The sequence below is a fragment of the Chamaea fasciata genome, unplaced genomic scaffold (genome assembly GCF_029207755.1).
Source record: "Chamaea fasciata isolate MVZ Bird 193981 ecotype frontalis unplaced genomic scaffold, bChaFas1.0.hap1 SCAF_51, whole genome shotgun sequence".
Classification (NCBI taxonomy): Eukaryota; Metazoa; Chordata; class Aves; order Passeriformes; family Sylviidae; genus Chamaea; species Chamaea fasciata.
In genome coordinates, this window is record NW_027094136.1 from 231,996 (window position 1) to 256,402 (window position 24,407).

The 24,407-nt window shown below is 50.0% G+C and overlaps 1 protein-coding gene across 1 annotated transcript; it reads left to right on the plus strand.

Moving 5' to 3' along the window:
• The first annotated feature begins 7,027 nt into the window (after positions 1 to 7,027).
• Positions 7,028 to 10,538, plus strand: LOC136304126 (histone H3-like centromeric protein A). Its single transcript, XM_066207777.1, has 5 exons — positions 7,028 to 7,068; positions 7,180 to 7,307; positions 7,855 to 7,946; positions 9,102 to 9,179; positions 9,817 to 10,538. Exons 2-5 carry the CDS (start codon positions 7,232 to 7,234, stop codon positions 9,949 to 9,951), a joined length of 381 nt encoding a protein of 126 aa, XP_066063874.1. The 5' UTR covers positions 7,028 to 7,068; positions 7,180 to 7,231; the 3' UTR covers positions 9,952 to 10,538.
• Positions 10,539 to 24,407: the final 13,869 nt, after the last annotated feature.

The window sequence follows — 24,407 nt, forward strand, 5'->3', positions numbered from 1 at the left end:
AGACTGGGCTGCCCTCCCTCTGCTCTCACTTGCTTGGCTTTCTGACAGGCTCTGAGGCAGGGGCTGTGATTCCTCAGCTCTGGGGACCAGAACCGCAGCCGGGATCCCGGCACTGCCTGACGGCGCTTGGGCCATTGGCTCGGTCACGCGTCCGAGTCTCGGCCACCATGCTGCTGCTGCTTCACTTGCCCTTAGGCACACCACAAGCTCCCTGTTAAGGCCTGATGGTCTCTGCTTCTGCCCTCTCCCTGCCCCTGTGTAGGGGTGGAGCACTGCTGTGCTTTCAGGAAGCCATTCTTGAAAGTTTCCAGCATTCCAAGCTCCTTTGCCCTCTTTAGATGCTTGCCATGGAATCCCTCACAGCTGGGTTCAGAGCATACTCAGGTTGGCTCTTCCAAAATCCAGGAGCTTCAGGCTTCTCAGTAGGACCTTAAACTGCACAGTGTTGTGGAACTGGACCTTCAGCACAGGCACCTTTCCAGCCTGACGCGGCCTCGCTCCTCTGTGTCTCTGCACAAAACACGGCGCGGAAGAGGATGGCAGCAGGGGCCTGTGTGTGCCAGGGCTCAGGTTTTTACGCCGCTTCAGCTCCACAGAGACGCAGGTAAAGTGAAGAAGCCAAAGTGTTTATTAATGAAAGGCGAAGCAAAGGGATGAGCTGGAAGGGAATAAGGGGGGATGGGCAGGGTCTGAGGGCTGGAGGGAGGGAGCTGACAGCAGGGAGGGAGAAGGCAGGAGCTATGGGAGCTCCCCACAGGCTGAGCTGTGCCCGGCATCAGCCGTGCCTGGAGTGACACTGAGCGATGTTCTCTTCACTGTCTGCTGCTACTGTTCTTGGGACACTGGTTCTCCGAATCCAGCAGAAGACCTTTGTTCTGCAGATCTTTGTCCAAAAATTGCTTGGATTTCCAAGTTAGTGGAGGATGGGGCACCGTCTTTGCGGACAGGAGGTGCGCTGGGTTGTCGGTTTGATGGTTCCAATACAATATATTTGGGACAGAGCCAATTAGAAATTATTTTAGCCAATTTATCATATGGCAGTTTATCCATTACTTCTCGTGGCACTCCCCTTTTCAGTTCTAGTGACCACCGTTGCTTCCAGTTGGAAATTTGTTTTCCCTTTTCTGATTTTTCATTAGGAGAGGCAATGTGCCTGACTCCTCTGCGTTTTTCTTGTTTGTCCTCTGAGTACTTCACTGGTCCATATTTTCTACTGTAACTTATTAACTCCTCTGCTACCTCACTCCATGTCCAAAGTTTATGACTGCTGTTATATTGTGTGCTAGGAGTTGTAAAAGGTGAGGAGTCAGTGGAGTCAGTGGAACCACTTTGATCTCTTGTATGGCCAAGAAATCTTTCAAGTCTATCTACCAGAGAGATAGATGCTCTTGTTTATTGAAGAAGAATTGCTGTTGGTTTAAGAGACTCTGGCAAACCTCGAATTAGGGGGGTCATGATCTCAGGTTTGACAGGCTGTTGCATTGGTGACTCATAGCCAGAGATCAATTTCCTTTCATGTATCATTTGCAAGCATGCAGCTTTGTGTATGTTTTCTAGGAGTTGGTCTGGAGTGCCGACTCTTGCCAGAGGGTCGCCCCTCTCAAGGGGGTTTAACCCCCCTGCCCAGTAAGCTGCACGCTGTGTCAGGGACCATGGAGCACGTGTATTTCCTGTTGTTAAGAAAACTCCATGTCCCCAATAGCCACTTGCTTCTTGTTCACTTAATTGAATTTGGTCACCCCCAGTGAGTGAGACTCTAAAAACATACTCTGTCTCTGATTCACTTGGGAGGCGGGAGTATTCTTTCTTTAATTTAGCTAATTCAGTGGCCATGTATGGTATTTCTTTGGTGGTTATGTGGGGATCATGATTCTCTTCATTTATAGAATTATATTCTGTTTTGATGAGAGGTCTCAAGTTGGAGCAACAGTGTTCTCCACAATTTTACATGTGTTCTAATTCTTTCTGAGAGTATATTTGTTTAATGTTGTATGTCTCCTTTCTTTCTATTTCTGTGGGTGAATCCGCAGATTTTAAGTTTTTACTTCGCCCTTCTGCAAGGGAAGTCTGCAGCAAATAATTCTTTCTTTCCTGTTCTAATTGTGTTTGCAAAGCTTCTACCAAATTTAATAGGGATTCTATTACTGCTTTTTCTTCACTTACCCGTTTAAAACGGGTTGCTATGGCTGCCGAGAGACAGGCCCCCAAAACTGAGCAAAGAATGGTTTTATTTCTGCCCAGTTTATATCTAGCATCATGTTGTAAAGAATATATTCTAGTTACTATGTTTTCAAAGTTAAACCAATTATTCTGTGCCCACCTTTCTCCATCTGGAGAAGGTCCAGTGCCATGTTTCGCTAACAAAGCATAAAATGCATTCTTATCTTTTTCACTCATTTTGTGAAGGGACTGAAACCACTCTCAGGGAGGTATTCTTAAAGTTACACCAAAAGCACAGCTAAAACTGTGTTTCCCTTTGCTTCCCTGGAATGGGCGAGGAGACCAAAACTGCCTGGGAGGTTCACCTTAGTTACAAATGGTTGTCTCCTCAACTACACCAAGCAGCCCAAAACACAAAAAAACCACAACTAACTACAGTCCCATCTTTTGCACAATGAGATCCTTTTGTGAAATCCTGATGACAGGGAGTGCTATACGCCTGGGTGTATACAGTTTGCGGGAATTTTCCCTCGCCCCCCTTGCTTTCTAACAGCGCTCATCGAAGTGGCGTGCTAGGTGCGGCTGAGACGAGGGTCCTTCTCCTTTTACAAACTGTATAAAACCCGCAACCCCTCTGTCCATCAAGATCCTGTCCGTGACGCCAATTTAATGTCACGATCCGCTCACACAAGCGGGGTTCGTGATGATTCGTTTTAGGGATCTCAGAGCACAAACGACACAGCGGGGGACAAACTCAGTTTATTCAATCACAAATGCACCTTTATTTAGTGCCAACAAATGCGATAGTGGGGAGAGAAAAGAGAATAGTAAGAAAGACAGAAAAAGAGGGGAAGGGGATTATAGCTACCAACATGGAGGGTCGAGTCCTCGAGGCTTTTGAAGATGCCTATAGACGCGAGTTTCTCCAGTGGGGTGATCACAAAAGTGAGCGGGGGTCTCCAGGGTTTTTATAGTCCTCTCCGAAGCGACAGGCAGTTGGCCAAACAGGTGGGGGAAATCATTGCAGTGTGTTCATTTAGAGAACCCGGAACAAGTCGGTCGTCAGCAGGTACAGCGTCAACCAGTACAAGTCAGCAGGTGCAGTGTCAGTAGGCACAGTCACTTCACCGTGACTTGCCCATTGTTTCTGCTCAGATTCTGATGTTCCGATATGGGTGCTGGGTTTTTCCATCGAATACACCTGCAGGAAGCAGTTGGCCAACATCCCACCTCAGCCAGGCCAGAACTCCTGTATTGAGAGTTTAAAGTCCCTTTTAGGGGTTTCAGTCTCTGTCCTTGACGATGGTCGTGAGGCAGATGAGGGATCTTCAGATCGTCTCTTACACCCCTGCATTCAGGGTGTTCCCTCCCTCTATTTTTTGTATCCTAGAGGAACACAAGACCAGTAGAGGGATGTCCCAGCTGGCCACGAAGAGTCCTGGCACCTCCTACCACAGGGCACAAACACTGGGGGATGGGGGTTAGGTGGGAACATGGGGAACACACGCAATACTGGCGACACATGGGAGACATGAGGACATTGTGGCATATGTGGAGGGACAGATGGGACATGAGGGACCTTGTGGACATATGTACATGAGGGAGATGAGGGGACATGGGGACACAGGGTGGCAGTACTGTGTCTATGGGGAGGGGCGGTGTTGGAAATTATGTAACTTCTAAAATTTTTAACTACCTTTAGTCAGGGGTTTTGTTCATCTTTGCCCAGGGGGAAAGGAACTTTCTTTTCAAAAGACTGTTTGCTGAGCAAGGCCTGATGAACTTGATGTTTCAATGGACTGGTAGCTGCCAGAGGATGCTCAAGAGATAAATGACCATCAATGCCTGAACATCCTTCCTGGTGTGTCAGAGACACCTGGTCTGGGAAAAGATCGGTAAGAGAACAAAGAACAAGGACCTAATTAGCATTGGAGGCAGAGTGATCAATAACCAATAGGAAACCAAATACAAAGAACTGTGTAACTTGTGGCCAATGAAAATGGCACCAATGAATTTTTCTGGGTTTTGACTGTTTAAGTATGTGAAAAATCTAGTAAACAGCTGTGTGTGATGGAATGGTTTTCTCTGCACAACCCAAGCAATATATGGATGAAATTATTTTCAGAATAAAGTAATGCCTTAATTCTCTAATAGTAAAAATGTTGTTGGAGACTCTTTGTTTTTCCCGCAGTTTTGGTGACAGCAGGACAGTGCCTCCATGTTCCTCCATATCCCCCCACATCACCTGTGTGTCCTTTTTCCTCCAGATGGGTTTTATGGACAGCTGCAACCCTCAACTGATCCCCACTGGCCACAAGGAGGCACTGGGAGCTACTGGGACCGTGCTGGGAGCAACTGGAGGATGCTGGAACCATGGTGGGGGTACTGGGATCAGAACTGGCGTAACTAGGATCATACAGGGAACGACTGGAACCGTGCTGGATAGTGACAGGGAGTAAGGAGAATCATACTGGGGGTGAATGGGAGCAACTGGGATCATGCTGGTATCATAGTGGGAATGACTAGGATCATACAGGGAATGACTAGAACCATACTGGAGGTGAAGGGGAGCCACTGAGATCAGGGCCAGAAGGATCCAGCAAACTCCAGGCCTTGGTGCTGGGACAGGCCTGGAACAGATTCCCTGGGGGGAGCCCATGGCACGGACAGGAAAACCAGGGCATTGGGAACCGCCAGGGCTTGGGAAAGGCAGGTCCTGCCTGACTCACCTGATTTGCTGTCCCCACGTGGCCCAAGTGGATGTTGGACATGTATGGGTGTGTCTGCCTGAAGCTCAGCAAAGCCTTTGGCACTGCCTCCACCTCCCTGCCTCTCCTGGAGCACCTGCAGCTCCTGGCTGGGACAGGTGCCTCTCACTGGGAACACCTGGCTGGTGGCCAGGCCAAGGAGGGGTGGGAATGGGGCCACAGCCAGCTGGGGCTGGGCACTGCTGGGATTCCCCAGGGCTCAATGTTGGGGCTGGTCCTGTTCAACATCTTCATCTGTGACTTGGACAAGGGGATTGAGGGCACACTCAGGAAGTTCACAGATCACACCAACTTGGGTGGAAGTGTGCATCTGCTGAAGAACAGGAAGCTCTGCAGAGGGATCAGGACAGGCTGCACTGATGGGCCAAGAATAATGGTGTAAGAGTCAAAAAAGCCAAGTGCTGGGTCACAACAAGCCCATGGAATGCTCCAGGCTGGGAAAGGAATGGCTTGAGAGCTGCTCAACAGGAAGGAATTTGGGACTGCTGGTTGGCAGCCAGCTGGATTTGAGCCAGTGTGTGCCCAGGTGGGCAAGAAGGCCAGTGGCATCTGGCCTGGATCAGGAATGGTGTGGCCACCAGGACCAGGGCAGTGATTGGAGGCCCCACCTTGAGTCCTGTGGGCCCAGTTCTGACCCCTCACTGCAAGAGAGACATTGAGCGGCTGGAGCGTGTCCAGGGAAGGGAATGGAGCTGGTGAAGGGCCTGGAGCACCAGGAGCGGCTGAGGGAGCTGTGGGGGCTCAGCCTGGAGAAAAGGAGACTCAGGGGAGACCTTCTGGCTCTGCACAACTCCCTGACAGGAGGCGACAGCCAGGCGAGGTTAGGCTCTGCTTCCAGGAAAAAAGGGACAGGACAAGAGGAAATGGCCTGAAGCTGTGCCAGGGGAGGTTCGGGTTGGACATCAGGAAGAATTTCTTCAAAGAAAAGGTTGTCAGGCATTGGAATGGGCTGCCAAGGGAGGTGGTGGAGGCCCCATCCCTGGAGGAGTTCAAGTAACAACTAGACACGGCATTCAGCGTGATGGTCGAGTCATAAGGTAGAAGGTGGTCAGATGTTGGACTCAGTCTTGGAGGGATTTTCCAGCCTCAGTGATTCCGTGAAATGGGTGTGTGGTGGCCCACTGGAAGGACTGGGAGGAACTGTAGGATTTAGGGGGACAACTGGGATGACTAGTGTTAGAAACTGGGAGGTTCAATGGTGTCAAATGGGGATGTGATGGCCCGCTGGGAGAACTGAGGGGCAGCTAGGTGGCCTGGGTGAACAGCTAGGGGCAACTGGAAGGCCTGATGGGGTCAAATGAGGGGTGGGGTGGCCCACTGGGAAAACTGGGGGTAAACCGGCAGGTCTGTGAGGCAATGTCCTGAAGAGACCCCAAAGCCCACATGGGTCACTGTAGCTTCACTAACCCCCCAATCTGCTTCTCCCAGTGGATTTCATGGACAGTTGTAACCCTTGACTGACCCCTACTGGTTACTGGGAGGCACAGGGAGCTACTGGGACCATGTTTGGAGCCAACTGAAGACACACTGGGAGCAAATGGAAGATGCTGGAACCATGTTGGAGGTACTAGGACCACAAGTGGGGCAACTAGAATCATACAGGGAACAACTGGAATCATGCTGGGTTCGTACTGGCAATGTCTGTAACCACACTGGGGGCAACCAGTATCATTCTGGGAGTGACTGGGATCATAGTGGGATCATTCTAGTAGGGACAGGAATTGATTTGGACCATTGGGGATGTGACAGGGATCATACTGGGAGCCGTTCTGTTCATACTGGACTCACACTGGGAGTGACTGGAAGGCACTAGAATCATATGGTGGGGGACTGGCATCACACTGGGATCATTCTGGGAGTAACTGGAACCACGTGGATAACCGGGAGCAACGGGAACTACACTGGGATCACACTGGGACGATAAGCGAGACTCCGCTGGGAGCGCCAAGGCGCGAGGTGCCCGGGGCGGGGCCATGCAGATTTATGCTAATGAGCCCACGGCTGCCGCGGCACCATCGAGTCGCGGCGCCCGGCGGGGCAGAGCGGTGGCGCGCCCCGATTGGCGCGCGGGAGGAAGTGACGTCAGGAGCGGCGCGGCGCGGCGGGAGATTTGAACGGCGCGGCGGATCCCGAGCGTGAGGTCCCGGGCGGGGAGCGGGAGGACTCGGGGGGCCCCGGGGGTGGCGTGGGGGGCCCCGGACACCGGGGTCCGCCCTGACCCCCCCTTCCCCCTCCGCCTGGTCCCCTCCAGCCCTGCCGGACGCCTGGAATCGCCCTGACCCCGCGGTGGACTCGGCTGCACCATGCCCCGCCCCAAGCCCACCCCAAGACGGCGCGGCCGCCCCGCAAGCCCCCCACCGCCCCGGCCGCGGGCACGCAGTGAGTGAGGGGACGAGGACTCCCCTTACAGACACCCCCTCTGGACCTCCCACGTCGAGGCCCCTTTTAGACCCCCCCCTCCAGAGCTCTTATGGACCCCACTATAGAGCTCCCCTTATAAACCCTCCCCCGCCCCCACCTGTACCCTATATACCTGTATACCTGTGCCCTATATACCCCTGCCATCACCCATAGTCACCCCACGCTCCCTCTCCCCTATAGCTCCCTATACCCTGTGCCCTATAACCCCCGTACTCCCTGCCTCCTGTAGCTCCCCTGTATCGGCCATCACTGTAGCTCCCTATAGATCCCTCATGCACGCAATGTCCCCCCAGACCTTAGAGATCCCTTATAACCCCCCCAGCTTTCCCCTGTCCCCCCGGCCCTCACAGCCCCCACTCCTTAGATCCCCTATAGGCCCCTGTGTCCTCTCAGGCCCTTTAGATCTCCTATACCCCCCATGTTCCCTCAGAGCCCCCCATCTGTGCCCCCCAGGCCAAATAGATCCCCTAAAGCCCGTACAGACCCCCATCCAATGCTCCCCCAGGGTGCCGCCCGGGTCAGGGAGCACTGCAGGAGATCCGCAGGTACCAGAGCAGCACCCGCCTGCTGCTGCGCCCCGGCCCCTTCGCCCGCCTGGTGAGAACCCCCCACATCCCAAAATGAACACTCCTGCACCCCAAAATCCCCGGACACCCCAATTTCCCTGATGGAACCTCCCCAGCACCCCCCATGGGCTCCCAAACTTCCCTGGGACCACACAGATCATCTCAGATACCCATAAAATCTACTTGGGGACCCCCAAACCCCTCCAGGACCCCCCCAAATCCACCTCAGGACCTCCAGCATTCTCTGGTATCTCTCAAACCACTCTGGATCCCCTCTCCTGGGATCCCCAAATCCATCTCAGGACACCCTAGATCAACCCTCTTGGGCTCTGCAACCTCTCCCAGAACCTTGCAATCCACCCTGGGATCCTTCAGCTCCCCACAGGACTCCCCCAAATACCCACTGGGACCCTTCAAAAAAGTTTTAGGACCAAAATCCAAGCCCCAAATCTACCCTGGGACCCCTGAAATCCAACCTGAAACCCTCCAGTCTCCCCTTCGGCCCTATCCCAAATACCCATTGGGACCTTCCAACCCCCTCCAGACCCACCAAGTCACCCCCCAGAAACCCAAATCACTCCCTGGGACTTCTCAGGACCACTCCCTTCCCCCAGGGTCCCCCCTCAACTCTGCTCCAACCCTCCCCATGTCCTTGTCCTCCCCATCCTTGTGACATGGTGGGCCTGTCCTCCCCCAACATCCTTGCACATCTCCCAATGTCCTTCTGTGGTTCTAGACATCCTTGTGTCCCGTAACCTCCAGAGGCTGCATGGGTTGGGTGTTCCCTGTGCCCCGCCCCCTGTGCTGGCACTGTCCCCCCTGTCCCATCGGGGTGTCCCCTCCCCAGGAGAGTGTCCACATGTTCCCATGGCCAAGGGTATTCCCAAGATGTTCCCAGAGTGGTGTATCCCCCCTGCCTCCCACCTGGGGTCTCTGCAGGGTGTCCCCATCATGATGGGGACATCCCTCCTCCCCCACTCCCCAGTGTATCCCCAGATGTTCCTGTCCCCAGCGTTCCTGCCCCTGGAATGTCCCCAAGACAGTGTCTCCATGTCACCAGGGTGGTGGCCCCAGCCCGGGTTATCCCCAATGCCCCCACATCCCCTCCATATTGTCCTGATGTCCCTCCACTCCCTGTGACCCTGATGCCCCCATGTACCCCCTCCACATCCCCTCCCTGCTGCAGGTGCAGCAGCTCTGCCCAATCTTCACCCGCGGGGTGGATTACCGCTGGCAGCGCATGGCCCTGCTGGCCCTGCAGGAGGTAGGGGTTGGGGGGCCCAGGCGTGCTGGAGGGGGGGGTCACAGAGGGGCTGGAGGGGTTCTATGGTTGCTCTGGGGGTGTCCAGGGGGCTTAGGGGGGTGGGGAAGGGGGCTGAGGGGGATCTCATGGGTGGTGAAAAGGTTTCCATGAGGATTGGGGTTCTGTGGATGCTTGCAGGGGGGTCTGTGGGTGCTGAGGGTTCTCTGGGGGACTGGGGAGGTCCAGGAAGGTCTCTTTGGGTGCTTGGATGGGGCTGAGAGGTTTGTTGGGGGTATCTGATGGGAGCTGAGGGGGAGTCTATGGGGGTCTCCATGGGCTGGGGGAGGTCAATGGGTTCTGGACAGGATTTCATGGATGTTGAGAGGGTCCCTGGGAGACCTCTGGGTGCTGGGGGGGGGGGTCCCTTATTTTTGGGTTCTGCTGGGGAATGGGGATGGGTCACTTGGTGTTGGTCCCCCATCACACGTTTACAGGCACACATTTACAGGTTTCAGTACCCCCAGTCGCCCGTGGGTGGGTTTGGAAGGACCCTGACCCCTGCGGGTGTGTTTTGGGGGGTTGCTGCCCCCCGGGGTGCTGTGAGGGTTGGGGTATGCTGGGGGGGTTTGCAGACCCCCCCTCAGGTTTTGGGACTCAGGCAGCAGAGGCCTTCCTTGTGCGGCTGCTGGAAGATGGATACCTGTGCTCGCTGCACGCCCACCGAGTCACCCTGTTCCCCAAAGACCTGCAGCTGGCCCGGCGCCTGCGCGGGCTGGAGCAGGGGGGCATCTGAATGGGACCCTCCTGAGCCCCTGCAGAGACCCAACCCCCCAGAGCCCTGTACTGGGACCCCCACCCTGGAGCTCTCTCCTGACGATCTCACACCCCAAACTTACTGGGACCTCCTATGGGACCCTCTAAGCCCCCCAAACCTCAGGGACCCCAAATATCCCCCCTAAAATCCCAGCCCCGCCCCCACCCACCTGGTTTGGGATACCCCCTGTTTTGGGGTCCTCTCAGCCCTCTTTTTCCCCAGACGTGCTGGTGCTGAGTTTGCTGGGGAATATTTTTGTTACTGAACCTTCAAATAAAGTTAACTCAAATTGTGGACAGGATGGAAAATTGCTTTGACTAAACCCCACTCTCTAATGACCCTATAAGCAGCAGTACATCTGATGATGAGGAAATCACATTACAAACCCTATTTAAAGATAAAACCTTCGATGATAGTCAGGGTCTGTGTGGAAAACACTAAAAGTAAAAAGGATTTTTAGGAGCTGAAAAAGCAGGCCTCAAGCAGAAAAAGCTGAGAACTCAGAATCTGCTGCAACTGAAAAGTTTGAAATTAGAATCTAAGATACAGTAGTAGAGCAAACAAGGACTGGGAAACAAAAGCTGAGTTTCTAGGTTTGGCTTGAATAAATCTTAGCACTGCAGAAAATGTATGCCTGACTAGATAGTAGAAGGTCTTAAGCTTAGTAAGGGTATTGTGAATTTTTAATAGAAAAGCATACAAGCAAGCATTGTTCAAAGCAGGTGTACATGTGCTATAATTGATTGGCTAAACTGTCTGTAAGCTTTAAGATGCTCTGTAACAAAGAAATTAGTGGCTGCTGCAGGCAGGCAGTGAGCTGTTGCTTTTTCCCAATTGTCTCTACCCCTGTAATGAGACTGACGCTTCACTAAAGATTGAGAACAGCTACCCCAGCAGTCCCATCCCATTCCTGCCTTCGCCAACACACATCTGAAAAATGTTACTAAAACAGTGTGGTACAGCAGCCAAGATAGCAACTTTCAGGGAAAGTATAGCAGACTTCCATGGGAATTGGAAACTGGTTATGTTTGGAGAGTACCTCTGACAGGGGTGATTGAATCATTTGTCTGAGGCAGAGGCCCACGGCTTCTGGGGGCCAGAAGTATTTTTAATGGTGGGTGACTAGAGAAAACTGTGGTTTTTAACTCAGAGTACTGCCTATTGGGCAGGAGGTTGGATCCATTAGAGAGGCGTGATTTGCTTAGGATCAAGACCCCAGCCATAGACCACAGGACAGAGAGTGTACAGAAGGCAGCATGTTTGCAACTAATGAAAGACGGATGTTCCAGGACAGCCCTCACCTACATCACTGGTTATCCAAGTGTGTGGCTCCCATGGTTAGAGTTTTGCTGGACATGATAAAACACTGTGGCAGAATTACAGGGTCACTTAAGGCAAGTGTTGACCCCAAGAGAGGAAGACAAAGGGAAAAGACCTTTAATATGGGGAGAGAGATCATAGGGGCTAATTAGCTATGGCAGAAGGATGGGTTTCACTGATTGATTAGTAAACAGAACACAATCAGGAGATTGGAATCACAGCAAGGAAGCAGACTGCCCAAAAGGGAGCAGCAGGGTCCCAGTGCTCGATGGAATGCAGTGTAAGCGAAAGGCTTGCAGAAAGGAATTTCTCAGGAAGTGATAAATTATCCACTGCTTCTCTGGAGAATGTAGTGCCTGGAATGGAGTACGTGGGGAAAAGGAAAGTTGCATTCCTTTGCCACAGGCAGGATAAAGATGTTGATGTGGGAGTTGGAACTTCTGAGAGACCTATCATTACTGTGGCCCCACAGGCCAATGTTAACTGGAGTCTTAAAAACAACTTTCACCACCCTCAGTAAGTGAGCTGGGGGGTGGTGGCTGCAAACATTTAAGGAGGCTCACCAAAAATAAAACTGACACAGAAAATGAGGTATCAAAGTCATCACTGGCTTCTGAGATGGAGACAGGAGAAAAAACTGAGAATCCAAGTTGATAAACTTACAACTGAGAAAGATCATCTTAGGAACCTATTTGCTTCAGCAGAGTGTAAAGAAAGACAATTATTTGAGAATTTGAATAGGGAAAATTATAGAACAGAGAAACAAGATCTGAGAGATGAAATAGTATGAAAGCAGCTGAATTATCTGCTACTGAGAACAGCTGCAGAAACAGTTTCAGGAAGAAAAGATGAAAACTGAAAGAAAAGGCAAATGTGATGCTAAAGCAAGCTACCAATTCATCCTGTATTGTACAGAGTTCGTTCAGGTGGCTGATTTGCAAAAGCATTCCAGGCACAAACCAAGTGAGACTGAAATCCAACAAGTGGAATCCTATCAATACATATGTACTAATGATCCATACATCCAGATTCCGGTTGGTTCTTGTCAACAATTAATTACATTTCTAATAGATACAGGAGCACAACACTCAGTGCTAATGAAGCAGGATGCCAAGAAGCTGGGTGTATAACCCAGATGCCAAGAGTGATAATCACTGAAGTAAATGGAGCAAATGTTATCTGCCAAGTTGCTAAGGTTAATTTATGGCTCCTGGATGAGAAGTGGATATTGGCTACTTGCTTTCCAATCAAAGATCACAATGACAATACTTGGGGTTTTGATGTTCTGAATGATCAAATCTGTTGTCTGCCTTATGGCAGTGAGTCAATGTTAATGTCTGAACATTGGCCTGAATCCTAAAAGGAGTCCAGAGACTGTGCTGACTCCACGTGGCACCTGCACTCCCTGATCCAAGGACTGCTAGTGTATCCCAGTGCTGGATTTTTGCTGCAGGGAGAAGTGGAATTTCTAAGTTCTGGCCAATTTGGCCTCACTAAAAGCTGAAGTACCCAATACTGCAAACCTGCAGCCACAATATAAGGACCTGTGTGCTTGGACATTGATGGAGTGGTGATAGATTTAGAGAAAAAAGGTACTATCACTCAGTCACACTCCTATCTCTCCTGTCTGAGAAAGTGGCCAGTGATCATTTTAACACACTCGTCTCATAGATGTTTGCCAGTGTTTAGCCAATGTTTGCTGTTGGCATTGCCATTATGTCACAGATGACAAAATTTTCTGAGTTGAAAGGGACCCACAAGGATTATCAAGTCCAGCTGTTAAGTAAATGGGCCATACAGAGACTGAACCAATAACTGTGGTGTTATGAGCACCATGCTCAGACCAACTGAGCCAGTCTCAGGGTCTGGCTCATGAAAGAGCCAAACAGACAGTTGTGGCTTATGGTTTGTTACAGGCAGTTGAATGCCAATACCACATCTACAATCACTGCTGTACTAAACTTTGCGGAACTGATAACTCAAATTAGGAGAGCAACCTACCCATGGAGGGCAACTCAAATTGCAGGAGACCCCCCTGAAAACATGGGAAGCAGCAACAGTGGTGGGCAAGCACTTCATAAAGTAGAAGTTGAGATTCCTCCTGAGGAATGTCAAGGCCTAACATCATGAAAGACCAAAGAAATATTCACTATTCAACTCAACTGCATTTAAAGAGATGGAACAGAGATTCTGAGTGGGGAAAAGGACTTTCGTCATTAGTCTGAATGATTAAACAACTTGAGCCACTAAGGGGTAATCTGTCCAGGGTAACACTGCAGAGATTCATACTGCTTTTTCCTTCCAGGAATGGTATCAGTAATGATTCCAGCACACCCCCACTGAAGATCAAGTTAACCATCGAAGGACAACTTATCCTTCTTGCAGAAGCAATCACTGCCAGCAGGAACCAAATTTGGTTCACACATTAACAAGCTGAACCTACAGGGTGGAGTCACTTCTTTTATTTAAGCTAATAAGTATGGTAACTTAGTACATGCATTCTACATCACAAATGCTTTTCAGATGTAAGTGCAATTAATTGAATATGTCCAGGGATTTTACCCATTACCCAAATTAGATAACTCTTCCAATATTATGTCCAAGGATTGCTCCCACCAAAAAGGTGCCATGATAGAGAGTTCTGGGTTGGCCTTTACCTCCCCTGCGCAGCCTCTCATCAGTACTGCAAACACGGGGGCTACATGCTTTCCTTTCTATGGAAAAGAACTCTCATTTTCATCCAGGAGCTTATCCTTCAAATGTGAATACCACCTCTGATATTACATATGCCCAAGGATTAATCTCATACAAAAGCTACCAGGTCAGAAAGCTTTCATTGATCTTTACCACCCTAGGGCAGCCTCTAGCCACTGCACCTAAACCACTGGGGCTACATGCTTTCCTTCCCATGGTAAAGCACTCTCATTTTCTTTCAGGAGCTCTGGCCATTGGAGGTAAAAGCCAGCAAGACCTGTCTGTCCACATTTTGTATGAGAGCAATCCTTGGATATATATTTAGTACTGGAGGTGGTATCCAAATTTCAGTGGTGAGCTCCTTAAAGATGATTGAATCACTTTTACAGGGGAAGGAAAACACCTAGACCCAGGGTTCAAAGTGCAGATTACATGCTGCCCCAGCGAGGCAGAGTTCAGCAACAGTTTTCTGGCCTGACACATATTATGTGGGAGCAATCCTTGGATGTATTTAATGTTGGAATGTTGTATCCAAAGTAAGGTGGTAGACTCCTGAGGAGGATTAAAGTGCTTTTCCATGGGAAGGAAAGGACATAACCCACTGTTTCTTGTGCAGATATGCTTCCCAGGGGAGGTAAAGACCACGAAGACATTTCGGCCCTGGATCATTTTGTGTTAGATAATCATTGTATGTATTCCATATTGGAGTGTGGCTCCAAATGCTGCAACTGTGCTCCTGAACATTATGTGTTTGCCTACCTTTCCTTGGGAAGGCAAACACATAATCCTGCTGGTGATGTTCAGATGACTGCAAAGTGAAGGTAAACTACAGCAACAACTTTCTGTTCTCACATTTTTTGTGTGGGAGCAATCCTTACACATTCAGTATTGGAGCTTGAATCCAAATGTCAGAAGTCAGGCCCTGAATGACAGTACCTTCCTTAGAAAAGTGAAACTCCCAGTCCTAATGTTGGTGCTGCAGATGATTATTTGCCCAGCAGACAGACATGCCAGCAAGACCTTTCTGTCGTGGAGCCTTTGTTTGGGAGCAATCCTTGGACATACTCAGTATTGGAGGTGGTACACAAAACTGTGTGTTTGACCCCTGAAATGGAATGACACTTCTTTTACATGGGAAGGAAACCAGCTAGCCACAGATTATAAAGTGGAAAGGGGGGGGAAATGCCAGCAAGACTTTTCTGCCCCAGTCTGTTTGACGTGAGAGCAGTCCCTTGATTGAATACTGAAACTCAGCTCCAAACGCCAGAAGTAGGTTCTTCAGTATGAATCAGTGCCTATTCTTGTGAAGGGAAACACCATGTCTGACTGACAGTACAGTAGATGATCATCTGCCAGGTGGAGGTGAAGGCCAGCAAAATGTTTTTGTCCTGAAACACTGTGACTAGTGATTTATTTTTCAAGGAAAAGCAGTGTCATTCCATTTCAGGAGCACATATGAGAAATTTGGAAACCACCTCTAGTAATGAATATGTCCAAGGATTGCTCCAATAGAATAGGTGCCTGGAGAGGTAAGTCTTGCTTGCCTTTTCCTTTCCTGGGCAGACAATCATCTGCAGCACCAACAGTAGGACTAGGTGTTTCTCCTCCCAAGGAAACGTTCTTTCATTCCCTCTCTGAGCCTAACCTCCTAAATTTGGTGCCAAGCTCAAAATCTGGATCCATCCAAGGACTGCTCCCACACAAAATATTCCAGGACAGAAAGGTCTTTACCTCCCCTGGGCAGCCTTTCATCTGCCCCTGAAACACCGGTTACCTGAGGCATCATGGGCCCACTGAGCCAGAAATAACTCACCTTTGTGTGGCCAGTCCAGACCCGAGACACTTTAATCCTGGCAGCCCCATCCCCCTGTCCGTTGTTGTGCTGCCCTTCAGTGCCCGACTCTTGGGTGCTTGAGCATCCACAGGAGGGACTTTCACAGCCAACTCCTCCCATGGCCAGTGATGTCTTGCCCCAGTCCAGCAGCTCAGATGGATTTCCCTGCACTGCCAGTTGTCCTTTTTCCATTGTTCCAGCCACCCCACAGAGCATTTGCCACCATCCATGAGTAAGTACAGAGGCAGAGTGTTGGCCACTTCTCTCATTCAGCCATATCCAAAGCCAGCTAGATGGCTTTAAATGCTTTAGGCTCTGTAACCTGACTGCATCCACCTTGTCCTTCAGTGGCTTCTACAAGTTGTCATGTAGGACTCCATACAGCAGCTTTCCACTTTTGATGCATCCCTACAATATGGCAGGAACCATCAGTAAAGAGAGAGTGACGCTTTTAATTTTCTGGTAGCCGGGGCCTCCTTAGCATGTGCCACCTTCACCTCTTCCTCTGCTAATGACAATTGAAATTTTTGCCTCTGGGCGAGTTTGTAATGACTTCCAAGATCCCTTCTTCAAAATACTACAGTGCCAGGAAAGCCTGTGTTTCCTTCCTGTGGGTCAATGGGGATATGGCTACTATTTTGTTAGCCACATCCACTGGAATCTGACAATGTCCATTTTGCTATTTTACTTCTAAAAACTGAATTTCCTGGGAAGGTCACTTAATGTTACTCTGTTTTATGGCATAACTAGACTTCAGGAGGATCAGGATTATCTTCTCCCCTTTCTCAAAAGCTTCCTCTGCTGTGGTACCACTTTTCTGCCTTGGACTCCCATTCAACTGAAGTTCTAACATGCCCAGCATGGCAGCACTCCGTGATGGTGTGGCTTCATTCACTGTCAGTCCACTGTCAGTGTCCACTGTCCATGGGACTCAGGCAGGGGCCATGCAGGGCTATTGAAGGGTTAGCGAGTCTTGCTGAGCACGCCCAGTTGTCCAGATCATGGATCAGCTCATGAACGGGGTCCTGAAGTCCAGTGTCATGTTGCCAATAGGACACTGTTGTACCTGCTGTTCTTCAACCCTCAGCAGTCCCACAGCAGAAGGGTCCTCTGAAAGACAAAGCAAGGGATTCAGCTATCTGAATTTCTTCTGTCTCCACAGCAGCTCTCCCAAAGCCCAGTGATGTCATTTTGGGTCCCTGAAATACCTCTTCTGAGGTGATCTATGCCAAGGATACACGGAGCCTCAAGGCCACTGACAATGGAGTTTTTCAGCCACTCATGCCCAGTCAGGAGCACTTCAGCTTCCAGTATAGTCCCTGTTGGGATCCCCCTGTCACCCCAGAAACAGAGATGGATTCTGCCCTCGCATGATGGCATCAGGGTACATTGTGCACCAGTGTGGCCTTGTGCTCCTGTGGCTCTGCTGTGCCAGGCCATGGATCCACACAGTCCAATAGACCCCACTGTCCTTCTCCCACACCTGGCTGGAGCCAGGGCCCGTCTGGCTCTGATCACGGTACTCGTTGCTCGCTTCTTGTCAATAGGAGCTGGAGGTCCTTTCCAGAGGGTCAGAAGTAACATCAGCCCTTCAGTTCTGCCTGAGGACTTTCCCAGTGGAAACGGAGCGCCATTTTTCCTTGAAGAGTTTTCTGCCTGGGAGACCCTTGTGAGACCTCTATGAGAGTGACCCTTGTGAGACCTCTGTGAGACCCTTGTGTCAGAGACCTCAGATGCCCTCCAGCTACCGCCCTGGACTCACCACAGGGCATAAGCCCCAGGAAGGGAAGGTAGAAGTAGCAGTACTCAAGGACAATGGTGACTGTGATGGCAATGGCATCACAGAACCAGCTGAATGCCCTGAACTGCAGCACAATGAGCTTGTGCCCAGCAGGAGACTTGTAGGGCTAAACCACCTGACCAGGGTCAAAAAACTGCCACTCTCCCAAAGATAAATCTCACAAAGCCAAACACAATCCAAATACTCCATAACCCTCAAAATACCCCCCATATTCCTCAAATACAGCTGGGCATAGGTGTTGGAGTATGAACCCCCCTGGGCCAAATCCACACAGGCCCAGGAGTGCCCAGAAATAAGAGGACTGAATTAGAACCTTCAGAGAAACTAAAATACATAAATCCACAGAGACACGAAGTAGAAATGCAAGTTTAGTTTTTAATAAATAGAGGATTTTAAGTGCCTGTATTAGCTAGTAAGAGAAGCCCTAAAGCCTAGTTTATAATTCAGTAAGATTGCCTTTTGCAAAGTTAGTTAAATTCTAGTCATAACAAAAATAATGAAGCCTTGCTGAAAATTCCTAGATGGAACAGATAGAATTATATATGTAGAATTTGTGTAAGAATTTGCATTTGCCTTCGCATATCAATCTTAACTTAGGATTGGCCCAACAAGACTATAGAAAATTTGTGTAAGTACCTAATTGGCTAAAAATTTTGGCTAAAAATAGAATAAAAATGCACTACTTCGAGAACCCACACACAAGACGCATGAAAACACCAATGCCACTGTCTTGGTTTGGGAAGACAGGTATCTGCCAGGTAAAATTACAATCAGAGGCTCTTTGGCAAAGATTTGGGAAATAGGAATAGCAGTTCTTTACTAGTATGTAATACAAAGCAAACAAACACAAAAAAAAACCCTCCCCACCCCACCAAACAACTATAGCATTAATGACAAACGACAACAGTACCAAGAACCTTGAGGGCTTTGTTTCACAAAACCCAGGGCAGTTTGGTTTCGGTGTCTCTGCAGGATCCTCAGAGCACCAAGCTGAAACAGTGGAAAAGTCCCGGGCTGGTAGCTGGGATGGCAGGGTGTCCCGGCAGGCAGGGACAGGATGTCCCGGCAGCGCAGGGGATGCAGGGTCACGCTGTAGCAAGACGAGCAGCGCCGAAGAAAACCGAAGGAGAGGCAGGGCCTGGACCAGCTCCCCACGGGTGGCCGGGAAAACTCCGGATTCAGGTCGAACCGGTGATAGTAGATTTCCCAGGACTGGATCCCTTTGGCCACAGTGAAACTCCTCCAGCCAGCAACAGCCATTCTCCCCTCGGCGTGCTTTGCAGCGGCTGAGCTCCTCGAGGAGCGGCAGACACGCGTCTCCTCGAACCCGAAAAAAAAAGCACGCAGCTGCCTCAAGCTTTGTCTTTTACCTGCGTTATCTCCCCCTTCCACCTTTGTCCACCTCTTTGTTTCGGTTAAGTACTCTCAAGTATCCAACACTTGGTCTCTTTGGTAACTTGTGGGGAAAAAATTCTTTAGAGAAAGAAGGAACAAACCTAACCCCCAACATTATCCACCCCGAATTTTTTTCCCATACCAACATATTACATTGAGTTTTAACTGTTAAAAATACATATATATATGCAAATATGGATACAGCCACATTGTCATGGGTAGTTCACTCCAAAACAAGGTCCCCTTGAGGTATGCATCGGGTCTCTTTATCTTTTTGCATCACCCACCAGGTGCAACCTGGTCTCTGAGCGAAGACAACCCCACGGATGGGACTGTCTTTGCTGGAGGCAGGATTAATTTAAACAGTTTTTCCTAGCATACCTCTCATGTGTACCACTGGAACTTTATCTCCGTTTGTCTTTTGCAAGGGCTCAGATTGGGCAGGACCTGCTCGGTTGGTGGAGCCTCGAGTGTTCACCAACCAGGTGGCCTTTGCTAAATTAATATTCTAATTCTTGAAGGTTCCCCCACCCAGTGCCTTCAAGGTAGTTTTAAGCAGGCCATTGCACCGTTCAACTTTCCCGGCCGCTGGTGCATGATAAGGAATATGGTACACCCACTCAATGCCATGTTCTCTAGCCTAGGTGCTTATAAGACTATTCTTGAAATGAGTCCCATTGTCCGACTCGATTCTCTCAGGGGTGCCATGTCTCCAAAGGACTTGTTGAAGGGTGAGTGGGTTTTGCTGACCACCCCTTGGCTCTCTAGCTCACGGATCATCTTGTGGATGGGGATCACGGCGTCCCGATTTGTCCGATACTGCCGACGGTGCACTGTCGAGGTGGCAACAGGTACTTGTTGTTCTTCTACCTTCAGGAGTCCCACTGCAGATGGGTTCTCTGATAGTCCCGGCAAGGTGTTCAACTGCTTAATGTTCTCTGTCTCCACAGCAGCTATTCCAAAAGCCCATCTGAGTCCTTTAGGGTCTTTATAATATCCATTCCTGAGGAAGTCTATGCCCAGAATACATGGAGCCTCTGGGCCGGTCACAGTCGGAAGTTTCTGCCACTCCTTCCCGGTCAGGCTCACCTCGGCTTCAACCAGAGTCAATTCCTGTGATCCCCCCGTCACCCCGGCAATGGAAATCGGTTCTGCCCCCACATGTCCTGATGGCATTAGAGTACACTGCGACCCAGTATCTACTAAAGCTTCATATTTTTGTGGCTCTGATGTGCCAGGCCATCGAATCCACACAGTCCAAAAAACCCGATTTTCCCGTGCCTCTTCCTGGCTAGAGGCAGGGCCCCTCTAGCACTGGTTATTATTCCCCTCCTGGACATACATGGTAGAGGTTCCTTCGAGGGAATCTGACACAGCATTCCCACCTCCGTAATACCTGGCAGCTTGCTCATGGGAGGCTGAGGCTACCTTCATTCTAGTGGAACTCCCTCTGTTAGCGTTTCTCTCCTTGAGCTCACATACCCGTGCTGCCAGGACAGAAGTAGGTTTCCCATGCCACGCTCCCATGTCCTCCCCATGGTCCCGCAGATAAAACCATAGGTCAGCTCGAGGGGTGTACCCTCTCTCTCTCGCTGGGGGATGTTGGGCTCTGATTCTGGGGCCTGTGACTCGCACCGGTGCTACATGGGAACTGTTCCTTCTTATCTCCTCTCTCATTTCTCTCATCTCCTCTTTGAGTTCCTTCACCACCGCAGAGACATGAGCCTGCATTGGGCCACTGATCATACTTTCATAATTTCTGAGCTTGTTGGCAACAGAACCCACTGTCTCTCGGTTATCCTCGGCATTAATTGTTGCGATGAATGTGGCGTATTGAGATGGTCCATGAGTTGCCAGATTCCACAACATGTGCCCTGTGCATTTAACCTTGTCGGGGTCATTATCATGCTGTCCGGTCCTCCCAAAAAGTACTTCCAATACTGCCACTTCTCTCAACTGTTGGATTCCTTCCTCAAGGGTCTTCCATCGCATTCTATTGTTGTGCTCTTGCATTCTGTCTCTGTGGACAAATCTCTCTCTCACACTCATTAGAAGTCGTTCCCAAAGGGGAAGGGGCCTTTGCTCTCTTACAGATACCTGATTTATACCTGAGTCCTGGGTCAAGGGTCCCAAATTCCTTGCTTCAGCACTATCCAGTTGCACACCTGTACCCATAAGGTCCCAGACTCGAAATAGCCAGGCTGTATAAGCCTCACGTCCTCGTCGTGCAATATCTTTTTGCAGATTACGTAGACTTTCATATGTCAGGGACTCAGTGATGATCTCAACCTGTGGCTCTTCTGTGGACTGTGAGGACTTTCCTTTTTTATCTTTAATACCAGGATCTGATGATTTCACTTTACACTTCTTTGTTTTCACAGGGGCGACTGCTGCTGGCTGTGGCTGCCCTTGTGGTTCAGCTGGAACCTGGACAGTTGTAACGTTTGTGGGTTCCACTGCTGCACCATCAGTCTCTGCCTTCTCGAGGCAGGGGGAGGGTTTTTCATGAGCTGGGGAAATGTACTCTTTCAGCATTTGGCCTATCTCTTTTACCAGAACCTCAACCCAATCCGGGTGGGTCCTTTCTGAGGCAGGCTGTGGGGCAGAGTCAGGCTCTGGGGTATCATCCCTTTTCTGTGGGGTAGGTATCAGGGTGGTTATCCAGGTCAATCTTCTCTTATCTCTGAATGCTAAATAGAATATGCCTATTAGCAGCACCAGCCATTGTATGATATCATTAGCATTCAGAGAGGATTTAAACCCTTCAAAAACTGGTGGGGCAGACCCAAAGAGATGGGTAAAGGGTTGGGAAAAAGAAACTTCCCCCGGTGTCATTTCCTCACAGTAGGTACCATTGTTAAAGTAACTCCAAAAACACACAGTTAGTGTACGATAGCCCTGAATCCATGTGCCTGCCTTCCAGAGGAAATTAAAAATCCATGAGTTCTTCACCTTATTAAGCCATAAAATAAACTGGATGACAGTCACAGTAGCCTTAGTTATAGGGCCCATGTTTAGATAAGGGCCTGCAAATGGAAGGAATACAGCCACAACCACATGCCACCCAAACCAGGCTAAGTTAGACCACATGATGCAGCTTAATGAGGTTTTTATATCCAACGCACACAAAAGAAAGTACTAGGTTAGTTAAGAACTGCTATTTCTCTTCCCTTTTCTTTTCTCAGTGCCCTCAAGCCCCACGTTGGGCGCCAAAATCTGTCTTGGTTTAGGAAGACAGGTATCTGCTAGGTAAAATTACAATCAGAGGCTCTTTGGCAAAGATTTGGGAAATAGGAATAGCAGTTCTTTACTAGTATGTAATACAAAGCAAACAAACACAAAAAACCCCTCCCCCCCCACCAAACAACTACAGCGTTAATGACAAACGACAACAGTACCAAGAACCTTGAGGGCTTTGTTTCACAAAACCCAGGGCAGTTTGGTTTCGGTGTCTCTGCAGGATCCTCAGAGCACCAAGCTGGAACAGTGGAAAAGTCCCGGGCTGGTAGCTGGGATGGCAGGGCGTTCCGGCAGGCAGGGGCAGGATGTCCCGGCAGCGCAGGGGGTGCAGGGTCACGCTGCAGCAAGAGGAGCAGCGCCGAAGAAGCTCGAAGGCGAGGCAGAAAAGCGGCCCAGCCTCCGCAAGTGGCAGAGAAAAACTCAGGATTCAGGTCGAACCGGTGATAGTAGATTTCCCAGGACTGGATCCCTTTGGCCACAGTGAAACTCCTCCAGCCAGCAACAGCCGTTCTCCGCTCGGCGTGCCTTGCGGCGGCTGAGCTCCTCGAGGAGCGGCAGACACGCGTCTCCCCGAATGCCGGAAACTGAAAAGCACGCAGCTGCCTCAAGCTTTGTCTTTTACCTGCGTTATCTCCCCCTTCCACCTTTTGTCCACCTCTTTGTTTCGGTTAAGTACTCTCAAGTATCCAACACTTGGTCTCTTTGGTAACTTGTGGGAAAAAAAATTCTTTAGAGAAAAAAAAAAGGAACAAACCTAACCCCCAACAGTGGAGGAGGCAGGGAGCACTGCCTCACCTGGTTTCAACAGTTCATGAAGATGGTGATAGAATATACTTCAACCCAGGACATTATCCACCCCTTATTCTATTACCATCTACATCATCCCAAATCAATACCTTCCTTAAACTACACGCACACACACATATATATATAATGAAATCCTACACACAGTTCTCACTTAAAATAAGGTCTCCTTGTGGTACACAGTGGGTGTCCCCATCCTTTTGCATCACCCACCAAGTGTAACCAGGTCCTTGTGCAAAGACAACCCCACGGATGGGTTTGCCCTTGCCCGAGGTGGGATTAATCCAAACAGTCTTTCCTAACATACCTCTCATGTGTACCACAGGGACCCTATCTCCATCCACTGTATGCAAGGATTCAGACTGGGCAGGACCAGCTCGATTGATGGACCCTCGGGTATTGACCATCCAGGTGGCCTTCGCTAAGTTCTGTTCCCAATTTTTGAAGGTCCCTCCACCAAGTGCCTTAAGGGTAGTTTTAAGCAGTCCATTGCAGCATTCCACCTTCCCAGCAGCTGGTGCATGGTATGGGATATGGTATATCCATTCGATTCTGTGTTCTGCGGCCCAAGTGCTTATGAGGCCATTCTTGAAATGAGTCCCGTTGTCTGACTCAATTCTCTCAGGGGTGCCATGTCTCCACAGGACCTGCTTTTCCAGGCCCAAGATGGTGTTCCGGGCAGTAGCATGAGGCACAGGGTAGGTCTCCAGCCATCCAGTGGTTGCTTCCACCATGGTGAGCATGTAGCGCTTGCCTTGGCGGGTTTGGGGAAGGGTGATGTAGTCAATTTGCCAGGCTTCCCCATACCTATACTTTGACCATCGTCCGCCATACCACAGAGGCTTCACTCGCTTGGCCTGTTTGATCGCAGCACAGGTCTCGCAGTCATGGATAGCCTGGGAGATGCTGTCCATAGTAATGTCCACCCCTCGGTCACGAGCCCATCGATATGTTGCATCTCTCCCTTGATGACCAGAGGCATCATGAGCCCAACGAGCTAGGAATAATTCTCCTTTGTGCTGCCAGTCTAGATCAACCTGAGATACTTTCACCTTGGCAGCTCGATCCACCTGCTCGTTGTTGTGATGTTCTTCATTAGCCCGACTCTTGGGTACGTGCGCATCCACGTGTCGAACCTTCACGGTCAGCCTTTCTACTCGGGTGGCAATGTCCTGCCAAATCTCAGCAGCCCAGATGGGTTTCCCTCTGCGCTGCCAGTTGGCCTTTCTCCAGCGGTCTAGCCATCCCCACAGAGCATTAGCTACCATCCATGAGTCAGTGTAGAGATAGAGCCTTGGCCACTTCTCTCGTTCAGCAATATCCAAAGCCAGCTGGACAGCTTTAAGC

Bases quoted from the DNA above. Each gene is read 5' to 3' on its own strand.
- LOC136304126 (XM_066207777.1), top strand. From the start codon at position 7,232: ATGCCCCGCCCCAAGCCCACCCCAAGACGGCGCGGCCGCCCCGCAAGC. The intron at 7,947-9,101 runs GTGAGAACCCCC...TCCCTGCTGCAG, and splicing joins CCGGCCCCTTCGCCCGCCTG to GTGCAGCAGCTCTGCCCAAT. The intron at 9,180-9,816 runs GTAGGGGTTGGG...TTTGGGACTCAG, and splicing joins CCCTGCTGGCCCTGCAGGAG to GCAGCAGAGGCCTTCCTTGT.